This window comes from Diadema setosum, chromosome 2 (genome assembly GCF_964275005.1).
Source record: "Diadema setosum chromosome 2, eeDiaSeto1, whole genome shotgun sequence".
NCBI classification, from domain to species: Eukaryota; Metazoa; Echinodermata; class Echinoidea; order Diadematoida; family Diadematidae; genus Diadema; species Diadema setosum.
The window spans coordinates 40,272,764-40,289,859 of record NC_092686.1 but is presented as its reverse complement, the minus strand read 5'-3'; the positions used below and the strand labels follow the sequence as shown (position 1 = coordinate 40,289,859).

The following is a 17,096-nucleotide window of genomic DNA, read 5'->3' as shown; positions in this document are numbered from 1 at the left end:
AACATTTTGTGACATCAAGCATGGACAACAATACAAAGAAAATATAATGAAAATCAAACATATTTTAGTTTTTCAAGCATAATGAAAGAGCACTTGACTTTCTACTTTCAGAAAGCAGAGGGAATGATATTACTCAATGACATATGTCAGTACCAAGTCAAGGGACTGTGTACTTTTCTTTAGAAATTTAAATTTGTTGATTTTTCTTTATATTCTTTATTTTCTGTATATTGTTGTCCTGCAGTAACATCACAAACCATTACAGTCTTTTCATCCAGCAATGATGGCCCCAAAACTTTAAAGATTCATCACTTTTCAACACATTTTCATAAAACTTTGCTGATGTTTTCTACTGAGATTGCTGCATTCTCTCAATCTACATTCACTCAATCGACATGTATATCTAGGTTTCGTTCCACTTTAATATGTTTTCTTGTTTCTTGTCTGTGCTAGACCTCATCAATGTCCGGAGCCAAAGTTCCGACAAAATGCTCCCATCAATGCAACCTCTAGAGTGTTCAGGAGAGCGGTAAGTTCTTGATACTTTATAAACTCTGAGCTATATTATCAAACTTCAATTTTTATATTTCTGTCACTTTAAAACATATCTGTGAGAGTTGTCTGAGCAGCATTCGGGTAATTCTGTTCTTATATCAGCATGACAAAAGTGTGAGAATATCAGTTGGTATGCCCAGGGATTTGGTTGTTGATTTGAAGTCTCAAAATTGTTGTTGTTGTTTTTTTAATTCAAGCTTGTAATGGCAAATTTTTCATTTTTGTCCCTTTGCTGTCATATGTGTGTTCCAGTATTGCAAAAAAAAAAAAAAAAAAAAAAAAGAAACGAACAAAACAACAACTCTCTTACACTTCTATCTGTAGATTTGTATGACCAAAAGAAAGTAACATACCTGTGTACTCTTGCATGATACATGTATGTGTCAATTGCTAAAGGACTAGTTATTGTACAGTAGACTTCAAAAAACAGACACTGAATTTGCCACCATGTGTAAAAACATGGTCTTGTACTTTTCACAGAGTTGTCCAGTGAGATAGAGGGAGACCAGGGCCTATAATATGCCGAAATTTATAATACATACGACCAACATCTATGATATGCTGCACCTTTTTTTTTTTTCTTTTCTCCTTGAAAGAAAAGATGGTGGGGTACATTGCTTCTGACCTAGACTTCAGCCAAGAAATCTAACCAAATGCCAGGCTATGATGCATTATTATGTTTGTCATGTAGCACAGACTGCTTTGTCTGTTTTCTATTGAAGTGTTAAGTGAATCAGTAAATCACCCCACTGTGGTTCTGTTTGTAGATAAACCCAGCCCATGGAGGGAGAGATGGAGCAAGGTGTTCCAGGCACTTTGTCTATAGCAGGTGAGACTTAACTCTTGATGTGCCATGGTGTAAACCCCCTGTGTGCCACATTATATTCTGAGACACCAATAATGTAGTCATGCTTTGGAGAAACAATCCGCTTTGAAAATCTCTTTCCCTTAAAGCAGATTTTTGTTACCCTGGAAGTGTAATAAGCAGAGTTGTTGAGAAAATGCCAAACTTTGCTTTGATGTAAATTGTATGACAAATCTACCATCGTTTTTCTTTCAAATGACTAGTAGCCATATCATTGTAGAGGCATTACTTTTGCACGCAAAACAGTACCAGAAACTTAGAATTTACTCGCAAATCCAGTAGAGAACACCACTTGATAGCCGATCATCACAGAAAATCAAGCTACCTGTGGCATGAATGGGATAAGGAGAAATGCTTTCATTTTACTGTGGCATTTGGCGAGTTATCGGTCCATTTGGGCGGCTTTTTGCTTTTGAGCAGAATATGCGAAGTTGGCACACCGTCGATTGAGTTGGAGGTGTGAACGTGGCACATAAAGAATTAATACCACGATTGAGTTGGAGGTGCGAACGTGGCACATAAAGAATTAATACCACATTGAAAGTATATTTGATATGCCAAATATGACTACGTTCATATGACAGGGAATGGGGTATAATTCCTTCTTTCTATGTGCTGAGTGTGGGAGATACAAGTGTGTATGTTTATGAATAAGATATGCACTTGAAAGAAACCAGTTCATGTATGACGTACATGTATCTATCATGAGTTCATGTTAGGCTTCTGTATATATGCATGCTGTAAGTCCGGTGAGCATGCATGTCATTTGTGGCCTGGAAATGTGTGATGCAAGTCCAGTGCACATTCACTTCATTCAAACCAGTTATTCTAATGGAGTTCAAACTTACCCTGTTATATCAATAAAATTCACACCTTCAGGCAATACATCTGGTCCATAGTATAACACATTTTTTCCTCAAAATTTGCCATATTAAAGGTCCAGTTTACCTTTGGGAGCAGTGATTTCAAAAATATTCAAGATATCACATTTGATGCATATGTGTAGGTCTGTTGTATCATAAAACATCCTAACATATGAAATATTTGCAATAAAACCTAAAATATAAGGAGATATCAGGGTTTTTCTCAGTAAACCGTAACTGTATACGGTTCAGTCTGGAAACATTTTTATTATAACTATTGTTCACATTTTGTGTATTTAACAACACTTAACATCGATTATACGGATTCAAATTTTGACAGTGGTTGTTTCTATCCCTAACTCACATTTTAGAACTATTTTAAAGCACTAATGCTTTCATCTGCAAATGGTAAATTATGCCTTTAAGCCATATAATTATTTTTCATTTTGTATATTTTCAGGCATTGCATACATATCAAGTACTTGTGGAAATGTTTCATTTTCCTTTGATATTTTTTGTGTGTACTTATTTGATAGGTGACTGAACAATTATCTCATTATTAAAGGCTTTTATAAAATGGGTTCAAGAATGTAGCCAATAGGAAGCGCTGAAATGAGACACACCTCCTTCCTTTACTTCAGTACAATTGCACTGCCTGTAATCCTATGGTAGATTGCCGATCGTCTGTGCGCGCGGCGGCTCCTTTGATGAATTGCATGCATACGCGTACGCGCTGTCAATCCTGTAAACAACTTCTAGTTTGGGCTGCCGGCCGGCCGGCCTGTCTTCCCTTGTGCATAACATATGTGGCGTACAAGAGGTACGTACGTATACTGTACCGTACTATACGTACACTTTGTACAGTACAGTAGACCAAGCGTTATGGGACCGGACGCGTACATGGAGTCACTTTGAAGAGCAAATCCAACGATTTAGCAGGTTAATTCTCACGCCGTTTTCAGAGTTTTCAGTCTATATCAAGTCTTTAAGGTAAAGGGTGCATATTCTATGTAAAATAAGTAAGTTTTCATGCGGGTGTCCGGAAACCCAACCCCCCATTAGGCCTACTGTATGTGCGGGATTTCCGCAAGTGCGACGTGCGTAAAAGTATGGGACGAACATCTTCGGACGTCTTGACCCACAAAGGTACGTGAAAAACGCTGAAAAATGATGTTAGTTTTCGAATTTTCGACCCATTTTATAAAACAAATGATGCACAGGATTATTTCGTGGCGTTAGTGTAGGCGTAGCTCACTCTCGGGTATTTACAATGTAGTGCAACATGCACTCGGCTTCGCCTCGTGCATGTTTCACAATTGTAAATACCCTCGAGTGCACTACGCCTACACTAATGCACTCTATCCTGTGCATCATTTGTATATTGTCTAGAGGGATAAGAGCAACAGTCGTTAATATTCCCTGCATTCTTTCCCTGTGCAGATTCCATCCGATCCAGACATTCCGCGACGCTGAAGAGGACAGCTGGTTCACCTGTTGTGCCTTCAGCAAGCACTCCAATGTGAGTTTGACTTTTCAAAGTGAAGTACCGCTCTTTGTCAAACTTGACTTGAATGCTCAGAGTTGATTCCCATTAACTGAAGAGTGAAAGTATCATGAAAAACAGGGATGTTTTGGAGTTGCACATTTTTACATATTTTCATAAAAATGTGTTGTAGATCACAGTCTCATTGCGCAGAAGATGAGAATACTGTAAAAGTGGAAATTTTTGCGGTGTTGAAATTTTTGCACATTTCTCACAACCTGAAACTAGCGCAAAAATAAAAGCATGCAAATATTTTTGCTTACCATATGTTCCAGAAGTCGATGTCTTGATTCCATGGAATTAAAAACACACGAAACTCTTCTTACTCCGCCGAGCGCGAAAAATTAGTCGCGCGAAAATATCCACTTTTACAGTATGATGTGCTCCCTCACATACCTGCATACAAATCTCCGCAAAATCTCCACAAAATGAAATTAGATACAAAGAATATATTGTGTCCTTTGGAGAGATGTCAGCTGTTGCTTTTTTGCAGTATTTTGAACTGTTTATTTGCCTCAAATACTGCTGGTTTCATAAGAAGTACTGTTTTTCTAAAAATTGTATGACTGCTTTTGTCTATTGCAGAAAGGTAAACATGTCTTTTCCACAAAAATATGCATTTTGCAACCTTTATTATAATACGATCCTATTTAAGAGTTTGGCTTTTCTGCCTTTGCATCACATTGTTGTAAAGCCTGAGAAAACTCATCCTAGATGACTTTAATACAAAGGGGACTGTAGTTGCTGGAATTTTCACCAATATCTGTGATTATTTTTATACTTAAATTCTTATGTTTTAATGGTAACTTGAACTTATCACAGGTCTGTAATGACATGATGTGATGATGCCAAAGTATGAAGCCATTCTGATCTGAGAGGTTTAATGTTTGGCTCTTGTTTGAAGTGGAGAAAGTCCTGTAGGAAAGAAGTGGAAAGATTGATACACACATTGTTGATTTTATAGTGCAGTGCTAATTCAACTCTATGTGTTTCCATGCATTTGGCTGTGTTTTGCCAAGCTATTTCATAACTGTATGTTTGATTCTCTTAAATCATGACAGTTAAATTCAGTAAGAGAATCTAAGTCAAGTGTGAAGACAAAATGGTTCTCCCCTCCCCCTTGCCATAGTTAAACTGAAGGGATCACAATGATGAGCTCTACTGATAGACAATCATGATGTGTTGAGACTTTCAGTACACTGCTCACTGTTATATTGATAATGACATCAACAACAGAGTGACATTGCTTCATTAGGAGCACGGTCAGAGAGAGTATTTCCATCCTTAAAATGTGATATGTGAAATTTCTGTCTGGTAATTGTTGACCAATCAATGCACGAATGGCAATTGCTACCTTAAATTCACTGCCCTGTTTTTAGACAGATGATTCAATGACCCCTTCCTTCATCAGTAAGAATGCACAAAAAAAAAAAAATCATAATTATATGTATGATGCAGCTTTTGATGAATACATGTCAAAAATGTTGCAGAATGAAGACATTCTATAGTGACACTTACAGCATTGTCCACGAGGAGCTAACATGATGTTTGCCTGTTCCATTTGCACAGCCAAAGGATAGGTTTCTCTGGATGGGTAATTATGCAGGCGAACTGAAGACATACAACCTCTACTCAGGGACAGTAAGTTTCATCATGCCTTATAACGTGTGCCATTGATGCCGCCATTGATGCCGTAGGAAGCGGGAGATAGTATTTCTTGACATTTTGAAGTCCTGGAACAGATCTTTAAAAAGAACTAGGATTGCCTCGTATATGTCTTCTTACTTATATATAGTAATATATGTATCTTCTTATAATAGTAAGAAGATTTGTGGAATTGTGGAATAGTAATTGAAAACTTGATTACTTTAACATTTTTTGTTTGTTTTTGTTTAGGTGGAAGAGTTACTGACAGTAACAGACAGAACTTTGCTCGAACAATGTGTGCATAACAAATCATGAGGAACTGTGCTTAGAGATGCAATGTGGAAATTTCTTTTACAGATTTAGCAGGTGCAATTAATGTCAATAATCTTTTATTTGAATGTACAATGTGTATTACTGTTTTTAAGTTGCAGGTTATATTCTGGTTATTCATACCGTTTATAGAATGTGGTTTTGCCAACATCTGGAGAGATTATAAACTGGTTGTGAAAAACATTTAACATTAATATACAACGGTTTCTGACCATGGATAAGAGTGATTATGACCTGGCTCTTGTGTTTCCAAGTATTCTGTCACACGTATTGATCACGGAAAAGCGAAACATTCTTGTTGCAACACATTCACTCATGCCATGTTAGAAATTGCAATTATTTTCAATGGTTACATCTTGTGTTTGTTGTTTGAATAGGAAGAATTCTCGTATACTTGCCATGATTCACCTATCCGGCTCGTGGAACCATCACGGGTAAGCTAGTCTATCCTCTTCAGTTCTTGTGTGGAGGTCTAAGAATATATAAACACTCGTTAGGTAGCCAAATGCTTAACCTTATTAAAAGGAGACTTGGTCTATTACCTCCAAGTGTGTGTTAAAGGGATGCCATAGTGTTATCTTCTTTTCAGAAAATCTCAGTGGAAAGGCAAGTGTTTTTTTTTTTGTGTGTGTGTCTAGACTGAACAAAAGATTTAACAATGCTTTCAGTGAATGGTTGTTACACATAATCTTCGTTCCACAATTGCTTTGAAAATGTAATAGGGCATTCATTTTCTTTATTGCGTTGATCCTTGTGCCCTCCCCCCCCCCCCCAAAAAAAAAAAGAAAAAAAAAAGGAGAATCTTAAAATAGTATTTTTGATAAGTGGTATCAATTTATTGGTACAAGTTAATGGAGAAAAATAATGTCTTCTTTGACTTTTGTAATTTCAGAGACTGTGATCACTTCGCACATTATCATTCATTGAAAAGAAAACAAAACCCCTGTTGGCTGTCAGTTCTGAAGCCAAAAATAACGAGGGACGAAAACTAAGGTTGATTGTGTTTTTATGCATACTTCCTTGGCAGGATGGTAACCTTGTGCTGACCTCGAGTACGTGGAGTCACCCCATGTCGGCCCTGTGGGGCAGGGAGCCCACTTTCGACAAAAAGTGAGTTTGTGTTCACCCTTGCCTCAAGGGACTGAATGATACCTTCATGATATTGACTGGCAATGAACATAGAGTGGAGTATCTTACCCATGTGGTGAAAATAATGACAACGAAAGATAAATGTAAATTATGACATGGTCTATCAGAAAGAGTTAATGATGGCCATACTATTTGACAACCATCAGTTTTAAAGGAAGGAGTTGCTACAGTAAAGAGTGAATTTACATTTATTTACAGTCCACTTCTGTGATTCAGAGTGATTGCTGGCAGCGCTACTGTACAATAAGTCACTCTCTCTGACACAGTTGAAAATGTCATATGTAGCAGTGACTGCACAAGTATCAAATTGTTGTTCCTTTATACTGAAGGTAGAAAAAAAAAAGAAGAAAGTCTGAGATATCACCTTCCTGCTGCACAATGGTATATGCTAATTTCACTCACTTCTCAGTTTTGGATGTGAGTTTGTTTGTTTGTTTGTTTTTTTAGTTCAGTGATTTTCATGTCGATGTCATGCATCGTTGTCCTCAAGTTATAAAGTCAAATCTGTTATGCATTTCATTTCACTGACGGCTTTCTGCAGGTAAAACAGACATTCCATCAGTGTAGATGCTTGCAGTGAAAGACTTTGTGTCACATGTATCGGCATTTTGACTTGAAAACCCACCCCCCCCCCACAAAAAAAAAAACACAACAACAACAACAACAATTTGAAAATAAAAACAGTGATAATATATCATAAACTCTTCTCCAATGCTGGCACACTTAATATAAGTCCTTTCTTTTTTTCTTTTTTTTTTAACTTAGTCGCATATTTCTGTGTTTGAGATCTAACTTGTTTTATTTTGGGTGAGTGTTATAGCTTGAAAGCAATCATCTTCTTTTTTTTTTTTCCAAGGAGGTCTTCATATTATGATCTTTTGTGTTTCCCAGATTCTCTTTTGATGAAGATGTTCATGTGGAGTTCAGCAAAGCATCTCAGGAACGCATCATCGGAACGAAGGATGATACAGCTCACGTAAGACATACTCTGTGGTCAACCATAAAGCAATTTCCCCCTCTGTGTATCTCACTCACTTTTTGTGTCTGTCTGCTTTCACAAAATATAGTGACTTCCACATATGGAAGGTGTCCCTGTCATGATCAAAAGGTTCGCTTTAACAAATCTCATTTTTTGTTGCATTTGATAGTCATTTTATTTGGTCACATTAATTCAGATTAATTTGACAGACATGGGAGAAAATGATAACAAATAAAAGCCTGAACATCAGTTGTGTATTTCCACCCTAGCTTGTCAGTACTTGGCGTATTTGAAAGGCATTGCAGCCCCTGAATTTGATCTGAAAGGATGTGTCGAAGCCAAATGATCGTTTTGCATGTTGCCTTGCTCAGCTGTCAAGAGGCAAAGTGGTGAAGTAGAAGGGCATGTTTTGTGCTGGGGCTACAAACTATGCACCTTGAGTGAAAGCCACAAGCCATGCTTCAAAAAAGAAAAATCCAATTTCACCATTAGCAGTTGGCGGAGTGAAAGCATAGGGAAGTGGTGAGCAAAATTTTTTGTTTTGTTGTCGGTAAGAGGGATGAGATACTGACCCCTAGGCCCGAATTCACGAAGGTGGTACAAATGAAACCATGGTTTAAACCATGGACAAAAACCATGGAGCGCCAAGTGTCGCATGGAATATTTCGTTACGAAATCAGTCTTTTCGTCGATGAAATGATTATTTTGTAACGAAATGATAATTTTGTTAACGAAACGGTCATTTTGTCGACGAAATGACCAATTTCGTAACGAAATATTCTGTGCGACACTTGGCGCTCCATGGTTTTTGTCCATGGCATAAACCATGGTTTCATTTGTACCACCTTTGTGAATTCGGGCCCTAGAGTTTACTTCATCATACCCCACAAACTTGTAGGTAGACAGTAAGGTAGACTGTGCCATGACAAAGTAGATACTGAAGCCACAAGAAGTCAGAGTAACATACCAAATGGCTGTTCTGTCCACCAGATTTATGATACCTCCACTGGTCAGCTGGTGCTGACCCTCCACGACGGTCAACTGAGCAACAACTACACCAACAACTGCGCCACTTTTGACCCCACGGACGACCTGGTGCTCAACGACGGCGTGCTGTGGGACGTGCGCTCCGCCAAGCCCGTCTACAAGTTTGACCAGTTCCAGAACAAGATCAGCGGCCTTTTCCACCCGTCGGGCCTGGAGGTTATCATCAACTCCGAGATTGTATCCTTTCCCAGACCAGAGCCATGAGATTGTAACTGGTGTACCAAGAGACAGACCTGTAGAATCCATGCTTGACCATTCAGCTGCCACATTCAAGTGCACTGTTTGAGTTATAGCTGCCTATAGTACCAAAATTCTGGCATTTGATCATGGAAACCTGCTGTTTGTCATGGTTGCATTAATTCATACTCATTTTACAGCTTTGATTAAGTTTTTATAATATTAATAATTCCACCACATGCAACAGTGGGTAAGGTTTGCCACACCATTAATAACACTGCATTGCTAGTCACAATAATGTAGAAGAAAGTCCAAATGGAACCATCCCCATTCGATCTGTATTCCGCGTCATTTCATAAATTATTGCAGATTCATGGTTGACGTTGAATGGTGGCATTAGGGCTGTAGTCAATTATATGTTTTTAGACTTGGACTATAGATTTAGCCTTGTGGACTAGATATTTATGGCATCTTGGTCTTTATGAGTTGTGCTTCATGAGCAGAAACTATGAATGATTGCAGAGGTTATGGGCAACTGAACAAACTTTGATGGGTGTTTGCATGGAAATGGATGTGGAAAGTAAAGGAAGGTGCCTACAAGGTGTCTAGTAGAGGTTTAAGATGCATTTTCCCTTAATCCTGGTTCTCTCAGTGGGACATCCGCACATTCCATCTCCTCCACACTGTCCCTGCCCTGGACCAGTGTAGGATTGTCTTCAACAGTGCAGGCACAGTCATCTATGGAGGTGAGGTCTAGTGGTGCTTCTCCGTATCATCCAAACAAGTGCATGTGTTTCTCATCGTTCTTTGGCTCCTGGCTTTCCATATGTGGCATTGTTATAATTACGGGGAAAGCAGAAACCATTGGCGTAATGCTAAGTGTTGGGGTAATCAGAACTGCCAACTAGTACTGATTTTCAGTAATTTCTACTGAAATTGGAGAAGAATACTGAATATTACAAGCAACTCACTGATTTTAGAAATCAGTGTCTGTGTTATATTCTGTTATACTGTTAAGGATTACAGATTTTCACTCAAAAAAGGTGCAAATTACTGATTTTCAGCCGTCAAAGTAATGAAAGGCTTTTACAAAACTTGGCAGCTCTGGGTAGTGGTACTTTTGTTTTGGTTCAGGGGGTTTTGAAAGAGAGAGCCAGGGGTTAATACCCACTTTATACTGTCTGTCACTCATGCCTGTGATTGAGACAACTTTCCATTGTGCTGTTCTCTCCACAGTTGCTAGGAAAAGAAAAAGAGATAAGAAAGAGGTTCCAAAATTAATATTATTTGAACCTGAATGATTTTGTTGGCCAATTCATGGTATAAGATTCTCAAACTTTGAAAATAATAGTACCCATGCTCTGATCTCATACTGCATTACGAAATGAGAAATAATTTTTTTTAAAATTTTTTATTATGATATCACCTTTCGGGTGTAGATTTTTGCACCATTCTTGAATATTAGTAGTAATGTTTTGGTAATAATTCTTGTCACAAATGAATGAGACCTTTTTTTTGTAATTTTTTTTTTTCTAAAATGCTACTATTGTATTATGCATAACCATCAAAAGATGAGTCACATTTAATCTCATTATTCACTTAATTCCACACAACCAAGTGTTGTGAGAACTCTATTAAGTGTTGCCATAACTTAATGAAATCTAAAATTGTGATTGTGTATCAAATTTTGGTTGCCATGGTTTTCTCCCGGTATCCTCCAGCCATCTTCCAGTCTGACAGTGATGATGAGCTGGTGGAGGAAAGGATGAAGAGTCCGTTTGGGTCCTCCATCAGGACCTTTGATGCCACCGACTACAAACCTATAGGTGAGTCGAAGTTGACTTTTAAAGACCCCTTCATCATACAGCAAAATTCAGGCATGATTAAAGAAGAAATTAATTTGGCTCATGCAGTCTTTGAGATTCAAGAGTTAATGCTGTTTGTGCCTGGGCACTTAACTTGGCTTGCCAAACTTTTTTTTTTTTTTTTTTTTTTTTTTTTTCCCTGCGTCAGCATTCAGTAAAACTTGAACTAGTTATATAGTTAACACTCAGGTGTAGCAATGAGCCTCAGACCATCAGGAAGGCCATGGTGACTCAATTATTATTAGGGGGATCAGGTAATCTCATTCATTGACAATTAGTATACAAATAGTGAATGGTCACGAGTGCAATGGTACGAGATTTCGCACGAGGTGAAAGATAGAGGCGCTCTATTCAACGAGGCGAAGCCGAGTTGAATAGTGCGCCTCATCTTTCACCGAGTGCGAAATCTCGTTCCATTGCACGAGTAAAGACCATACACTATTTGTTTTATACAACGTCCAAGTAGATCTTTGTTATTTGGTTGGAGGATTGTTGGGTAGGTCTAAGTAGGCCTAGAAGTCTACATATGTATGAAAAATATAGCCATACTTACATTTGGATCCACTGCAATTCTCTTTCTTGCTTGTGCAATCAGTGTAGATACAGGTCACGGCTAGCGCTCATACATGTACACTAGCACTACGTAGGCCTACATACGCGCATGCATGTACCGCACACGTACACTGCGGTAGCTGCATGCGATCCTCAATATGCAACACACAGTACATATAGTACCGTACAATTTCTCGAACCGTGGAATAGAACGAAAAAATCGAACCAAGTTGCACGCAAAAATAGAACCAAAATTGCACGGCGCGTTGAATGGAGTACTTATTGAATATCATGTCACCAACAATCCTCCAATCAAATTACAAGGATCTACTTGGACGTTGTATAATATCCACTTGCAACTGATTGACAAATTGTCCTACATCAATGTAAATAAGCACTGAATTGATCAGTGTTTTTTTTAGAAGCCATGATAAAAAAAAAAAATCATGGGCGTACTTACTTGAGCAGGATTTGAACCTACGACCTCCTTATCTCGGGACAGGCGTCATCTCCAATTGTGTATTTGCAACCACAAATGTCAAAAATTGTCAACCTGCTCTTAAAAATGTTTGAAAAAGGACATTGTTCAACTTAAAGCCAATATCATGTGGTGTATACCTTGTTGATTATTGATTATAGTTCTATAATGTCTTTAATTCTATTTCACTTGCAAAATGAATATTTTGTGTTTTATTTTCTACTATTTTTGCAGCAACCATCGACGTAAAGAGAAACATATTTGACCTGGCTACAGATCCTCTGGACACATACCTGGCCCTTGTTGAGGTGAGCTGGCATATCTAGATGCGAACCTGAACCAGAAAGATGTATACTTGACTCTGTTGTCAGCGTCTGGGATATTGTGGCATGTAGTGTACAGATATGTCATGTTGCATTTTCGACCATAACTTTGATGTCAGTTAGTTGTATGTCAGGTTATTGGACACTCCCATGATAAATATCTTTGGAATCACAGTATGAGTATTCGAGGAAATTATAAAAAGGAGCTCAGACAAGAAACATTTGATAACTTTCTTTTTTCATGTGAGCCTCAGTTGCTCTATTTCTTTCATATAATAATATGCTGCTAATATTTTTATGAACACTTCTCATGATTCATTGAAGCCAGTTCTGATCTGTCAAATGATTAGACCCTGCTTGATCTTTAATGCTAGACATTCATGTACAGAGTCAAAGCCTGCATTTGGGGACACCTCGGTTAACCCATTGAAGACGAGTTCCGAGAATACTCCGGCAAGTGTCTATGGGAAGTGCTTGTTACAGCAAAATCAGTGCATCCTCGATGGTTTTTAAGTATTCATGTGGTATTAAGTAACTTTGGAGTCTTCAGGATTTTGATGTTTTGCTTAAAAGATAAGTTATCAAGAAAGAAAAGTTACTTAGAAAATATTTTTTGATTTATATCCTGTTGTCACTCCCTTTTTTTTTTACCCCCACCCACAGCAACAAGGAGCAGGAGACAGTGTGGATGTGGAGAGTATATGTCGGATGTACGAGGTAGGGCGCCCTCGCAAGGCAGATGGAGAAGATGAGGAAGAAGAAGAGCAGGTGCGACCTTTTATAAGTGATGATGATGTGTGTGTTGGGAGGGGGTCATTTTGTCTTAAAAAATAACAGAAGTATCAGAGTTGAAAGGTCACAGGATACATGTCAGGGGTCATACATGAGTGGATGTGGATTAGTTGTGATATCTTTATATCGTGATAACTTTGTCAAACCAAACCAAGCCAAACGGATGATCAATGTTGGCATAAGCAGGTAGAGATGAAGTCAAGTTCTTGTCAGTTGAATCTTACTGCAGAGAAAATAAGTCTCATGCTTCAAAGTGTCATCCTGAAGTCAATTGTCATGTTACTACAGTTGTCAAGAAGGATTTAACATCTGACTTGTATTGTTATGTGATCATTTTGGGAGATGTATTGATTTGCAGGTATACATCTGTATGTTTGTGTGTGTGTGTGTGGGGGGGGGGGGAGGTGTTTATGTGTTTGTATCATGTGACTGTTCTCTTCCTCTCTTGAAATATTTTTACTGAGATTTTTCTTGACAAGAAATTCATCTAATAAGTACAATTTTGTGTTTTCATATTCTTGCACATGCCAAGATGGTAGAACTTCCCCCGTACCAAATACCCATGTCGCTGTCTTGATCAAGCAAGTCAAGTAGTGATGGTGATAGACCTTAACATGTTATTCAGCATTCTGTGTATCTGGTGTTTCTTCTGTTGCAGTCTGACGGAGATGATGACGATGATGATGGATCCGATGACGACGACAGCCTGGACGATTTCGACGATCTCCTGGATGGGGATGGCAACCTTGGCATGGATGATGGCAGCAACGACAACAACGACGACGGCGACAATGATGACAACAACGATGGAGATGGAAACCTCTTGTCAGGCGGCAGCGACAGCGATGCTGAGATTGGGTCTGACAGTTCCATCAACACGCCAGAGAGCCTTATTTTTAATTCAGATTCAGGTGCGCGATCATTATTGCAATTTCCCTTTTTTCCCAAACTTTATAGATGTGTCGCCGTTTATCTCTCACAGCAGGGAATAAAGCAATGCTGTAAAAGTGGATATTTTCGCACATTTTGTGCAATAAGAAACTAGCACAAGAATAAAAGCACACAAATTTTTCACATATTATTTGGATCACTATTGTGTGTTTTCATGCCGCTCTTACAGTTATATGTGACCCGCTACAACAAAAAGGTCCTAAAGTCGCGCACGGTCGAAGCCGTGAAAATCGAGTTTGAAGTCAGAGCATTAAAATTGGTCAAAACTTACGATTTTCTGATTTTGATATATTATTGGAGTCTAACATGTCTTCTATCATCTGTTGAAATTTTGAAGCAAAATGATCAAAGGAAAGATAAAAAAAAATTGCGTTTTTCTGAGCCATGTTTTTTGGCGTTTCAACGAAGCAGAAACTGGTTCGAAAATTTGGATTGAGCGCCACAGATAGGTTCCGCCCCTAACAACGACCAAAGTGATCTCATTGGTCAGTTGCTGCTTGCTGCTAACCGAAGCGTGAAGCTCGCACACTGCCCAGTCGACTGGTGCGTGCGGGCGGGGTGCGCTATGATCAGCCGCTTCTCACATCCTGGTCACTGATTGGTTGGTGAGGAGACCGCCGACGCTGATGTGCTTGAATGAACTCTTCGGGGGTTGCTAGGGCTTACCTTCTATTGTCCAGAGGTGAAAACTGACTTGCGTGTCCCTTGATCGCGATTGCGTCGAAAGGAAGACTTTTAGGGCGCTTTTCTCGAAACAGTGATTTTCCAGACGTCTCGACATGCTCTCTTTTAAACGTCGATATCTCCGCAGCCAATTATTTTTATAAAATGTGTTATATATCAATTTAAAGCAGAAAGATTAGGGGATTATATCATGCAATTTTCAAATAATCGACCTCGCCCGACTTTAGGATCATTTTGTTGTAGCGGGTCACATATTTAAAGTTATTGGAAGTGCCAATGAATTTATTCTTGTCCGTGCATTTGAAATACATGTACAGCAGTTTCAAGTTTTCTTCTACGCTCAAAAATGAGAATTGATGACAAACTTATACTCTAGTAATTTGCAAGTGCATGAATAGATTTTGTACAGAAATGAAGGTTTTTATATAGGAATACGTATTATTGACACTTATCAAAATATTCTATGTAAAATAAATATCATACAGTATGGACTGGGTAAAAGAGAGTTGTTCAATTAGAATTTTTAATGGGAATCATTGAATTTATTCTCAGTGTCAAATTTAATGTTTTATCGTAAATGCAGCTTGTCTATTTTCCCTTTTTTTTCAATGTTATATGACATAAGCTATAGAAAAACCAGTAATTTTCAATTTTGATATCAGCATAGCTAATTTTTATCATTACTTGGTAGGTTTTTGTGCGGTCAATTTGATAGCCCATGAAAATTGTCCTTGTTTGAAGAAGAAAAAAACAAAGTAGTGACAGATGATGTCCTTTACTACATTATCCAGAAGTCCAATGAGATATTTGCCTAAAGTTCTTCTCTCTCCCACAGGCTCAGATGTGGATGCCTTTCTCGATGACGATGACGATGATGATGACGAGTTTCGCTACTCACTTGGGGACTGGTGATTCAAATTTCGGGGACCAAGCTGTAGAAAGCTTTGATGAAATTTTTTTGCGATAACGAGATGAAATAGCCACCCTGAGTGCCAGGACCAAAAATGACATTTCTTGAAGTTTTCATGGTGTTAGAACTGATGGCTTTTTCTGCTGCTCAGTAGTACATATGTGTCACAGTTTAGTTAATCCTGAAATGATTTCCTTCTTATACTGTGTAACTCCGAGGGTGCGTGTGTGTGCCAGCGGAGTTTGTGTCCGCCGCTCTGCTGTTTGCTGAAAAATGTGTTGGAAAGCCATCCACATCTTGCAGCTAGATTTGCTGAAGCACTGTCGTTCATCTCGTCTGCTTTTGCAGCTGAATTGTACAAAGGGTACATGGAGCATACCATAAACAAAGAGCATTAAGCAGGCATCACTCTTACAGGAATAGGCAGCATTAGTGAAAGAAAAAAAAATGAAATTATGTAAAGTTAGCCTTTGAGATGTTTCACAAAAGACTTCATTCTACATTTACTTGTATTACAGGGTGATGTTGCTTATAAATATGCATTGATACACAGAACCTGGCTTGAACAGAGCCGCGGGAGACATGATTCGTAGGACATTGGTAGCAGTATGTTTTTAGGGGCTGGATGGGTTGGGGTTTGTGTACTACCTCCAGTTATAGTAAGGACACAGTGATGAAGCTGAGAAAAATATGACCCAGAAGTGACATGGTGGGGCTCCTGTGTATGTCTGTACATACATCCTCCTATACTCCTGACAGAGACATAGATGTGTGATGGAGCTGCTTTGAATTTTGATGCAGTTTTCACATTTTTATCACACTGTGATGATCTGTGTGCAGGGGGGAAAAATGATAATCTAGTACGGTATGTTTTCTTCTAACTCCAGTGCCTTATCTGTCTATAGCTCAAGGGAATACACTGTTTATGACTGTTGTGCAGTCGGCATGTTAGCAGCAGTTTTCCAGTGCATCTTGATAGTACATTTTGTCTTTTTGTGACTTCCTGTATTTTACACAAAATATTGCAGTATGTTGCATTTATCACACACTATTAAATGCAATGCTATTTATGCCTTCCCCCCAAAGTGTTGCGACAGGTATTGTTCTAGCATGAAATCATTTGAAAGTGGCAAAAGCTTGTACAACAGAATTTGCATCCATTGAGAATTCTAGTTGCAGTCAGATGTTTTACCATGACTTCCATGCCAGATGTCTGCTTTTTCTGCATTGCCAAATTTTCAACTCAACCTGGTCTTTATGATTTTGACAGAGAGATACTGTTTTTATTTGTTTGTTTGTTTGTTTTCTGGAAACATGGCATTCTATCTGCCTGAAAGGATGTGCAGGTTCTGCTTGGGGAAAGACGGTTTTCTTCAGGGTTCCATT

The 17,096-nt window shown here is 38.5% G+C and overlaps 1 protein-coding gene across 1 annotated transcript in view; it reads left to right on the top strand.

The window, feature by feature from the left end:
• The window catches only part of LOC140245972 (DDB1- and CUL4-associated factor 1-like), a 37,499-nt gene extending 21,776 nt beyond the window's left edge, over positions 1 to 15,723 (top strand). Inside the window, exons 20-33 of the mRNA XM_072325422.1 lie at positions 454 to 529; positions 1,323 to 1,384; positions 3,724 to 3,802; positions 5,396 to 5,467; positions 6,181 to 6,237; positions 6,831 to 6,913; positions 7,844 to 7,928; positions 8,922 to 9,155; positions 9,808 to 9,901; positions 10,877 to 10,981; positions 12,285 to 12,358; positions 13,037 to 13,141; positions 13,824 to 14,076; positions 15,636 to 15,723. Of these exons, the coding sequence (XP_072181523.1) occupies positions 454 to 529; positions 1,323 to 1,384; positions 3,724 to 3,802; positions 5,396 to 5,467; positions 6,181 to 6,237; positions 6,831 to 6,913; positions 7,844 to 7,928; positions 8,922 to 9,155; positions 9,808 to 9,901; positions 10,877 to 10,981; positions 12,285 to 12,358; positions 13,037 to 13,141; positions 13,824 to 14,076; positions 15,636 to 15,712 (1,456 nt within the window). The 3' untranslated portion in view covers positions 15,713 to 15,723. The remainder of the gene's footprint in view (positions 1 to 453; positions 530 to 1,322; positions 1,385 to 3,723; positions 3,803 to 5,395; positions 5,468 to 6,180; positions 6,238 to 6,830; positions 6,914 to 7,843; positions 7,929 to 8,921; positions 9,156 to 9,807; positions 9,902 to 10,876; positions 10,982 to 12,284; positions 12,359 to 13,036; positions 13,142 to 13,823; positions 14,077 to 15,635) is intronic.
• The last annotated feature ends 1,373 nt before the right edge of the window (positions 15,724 to 17,096 follow it).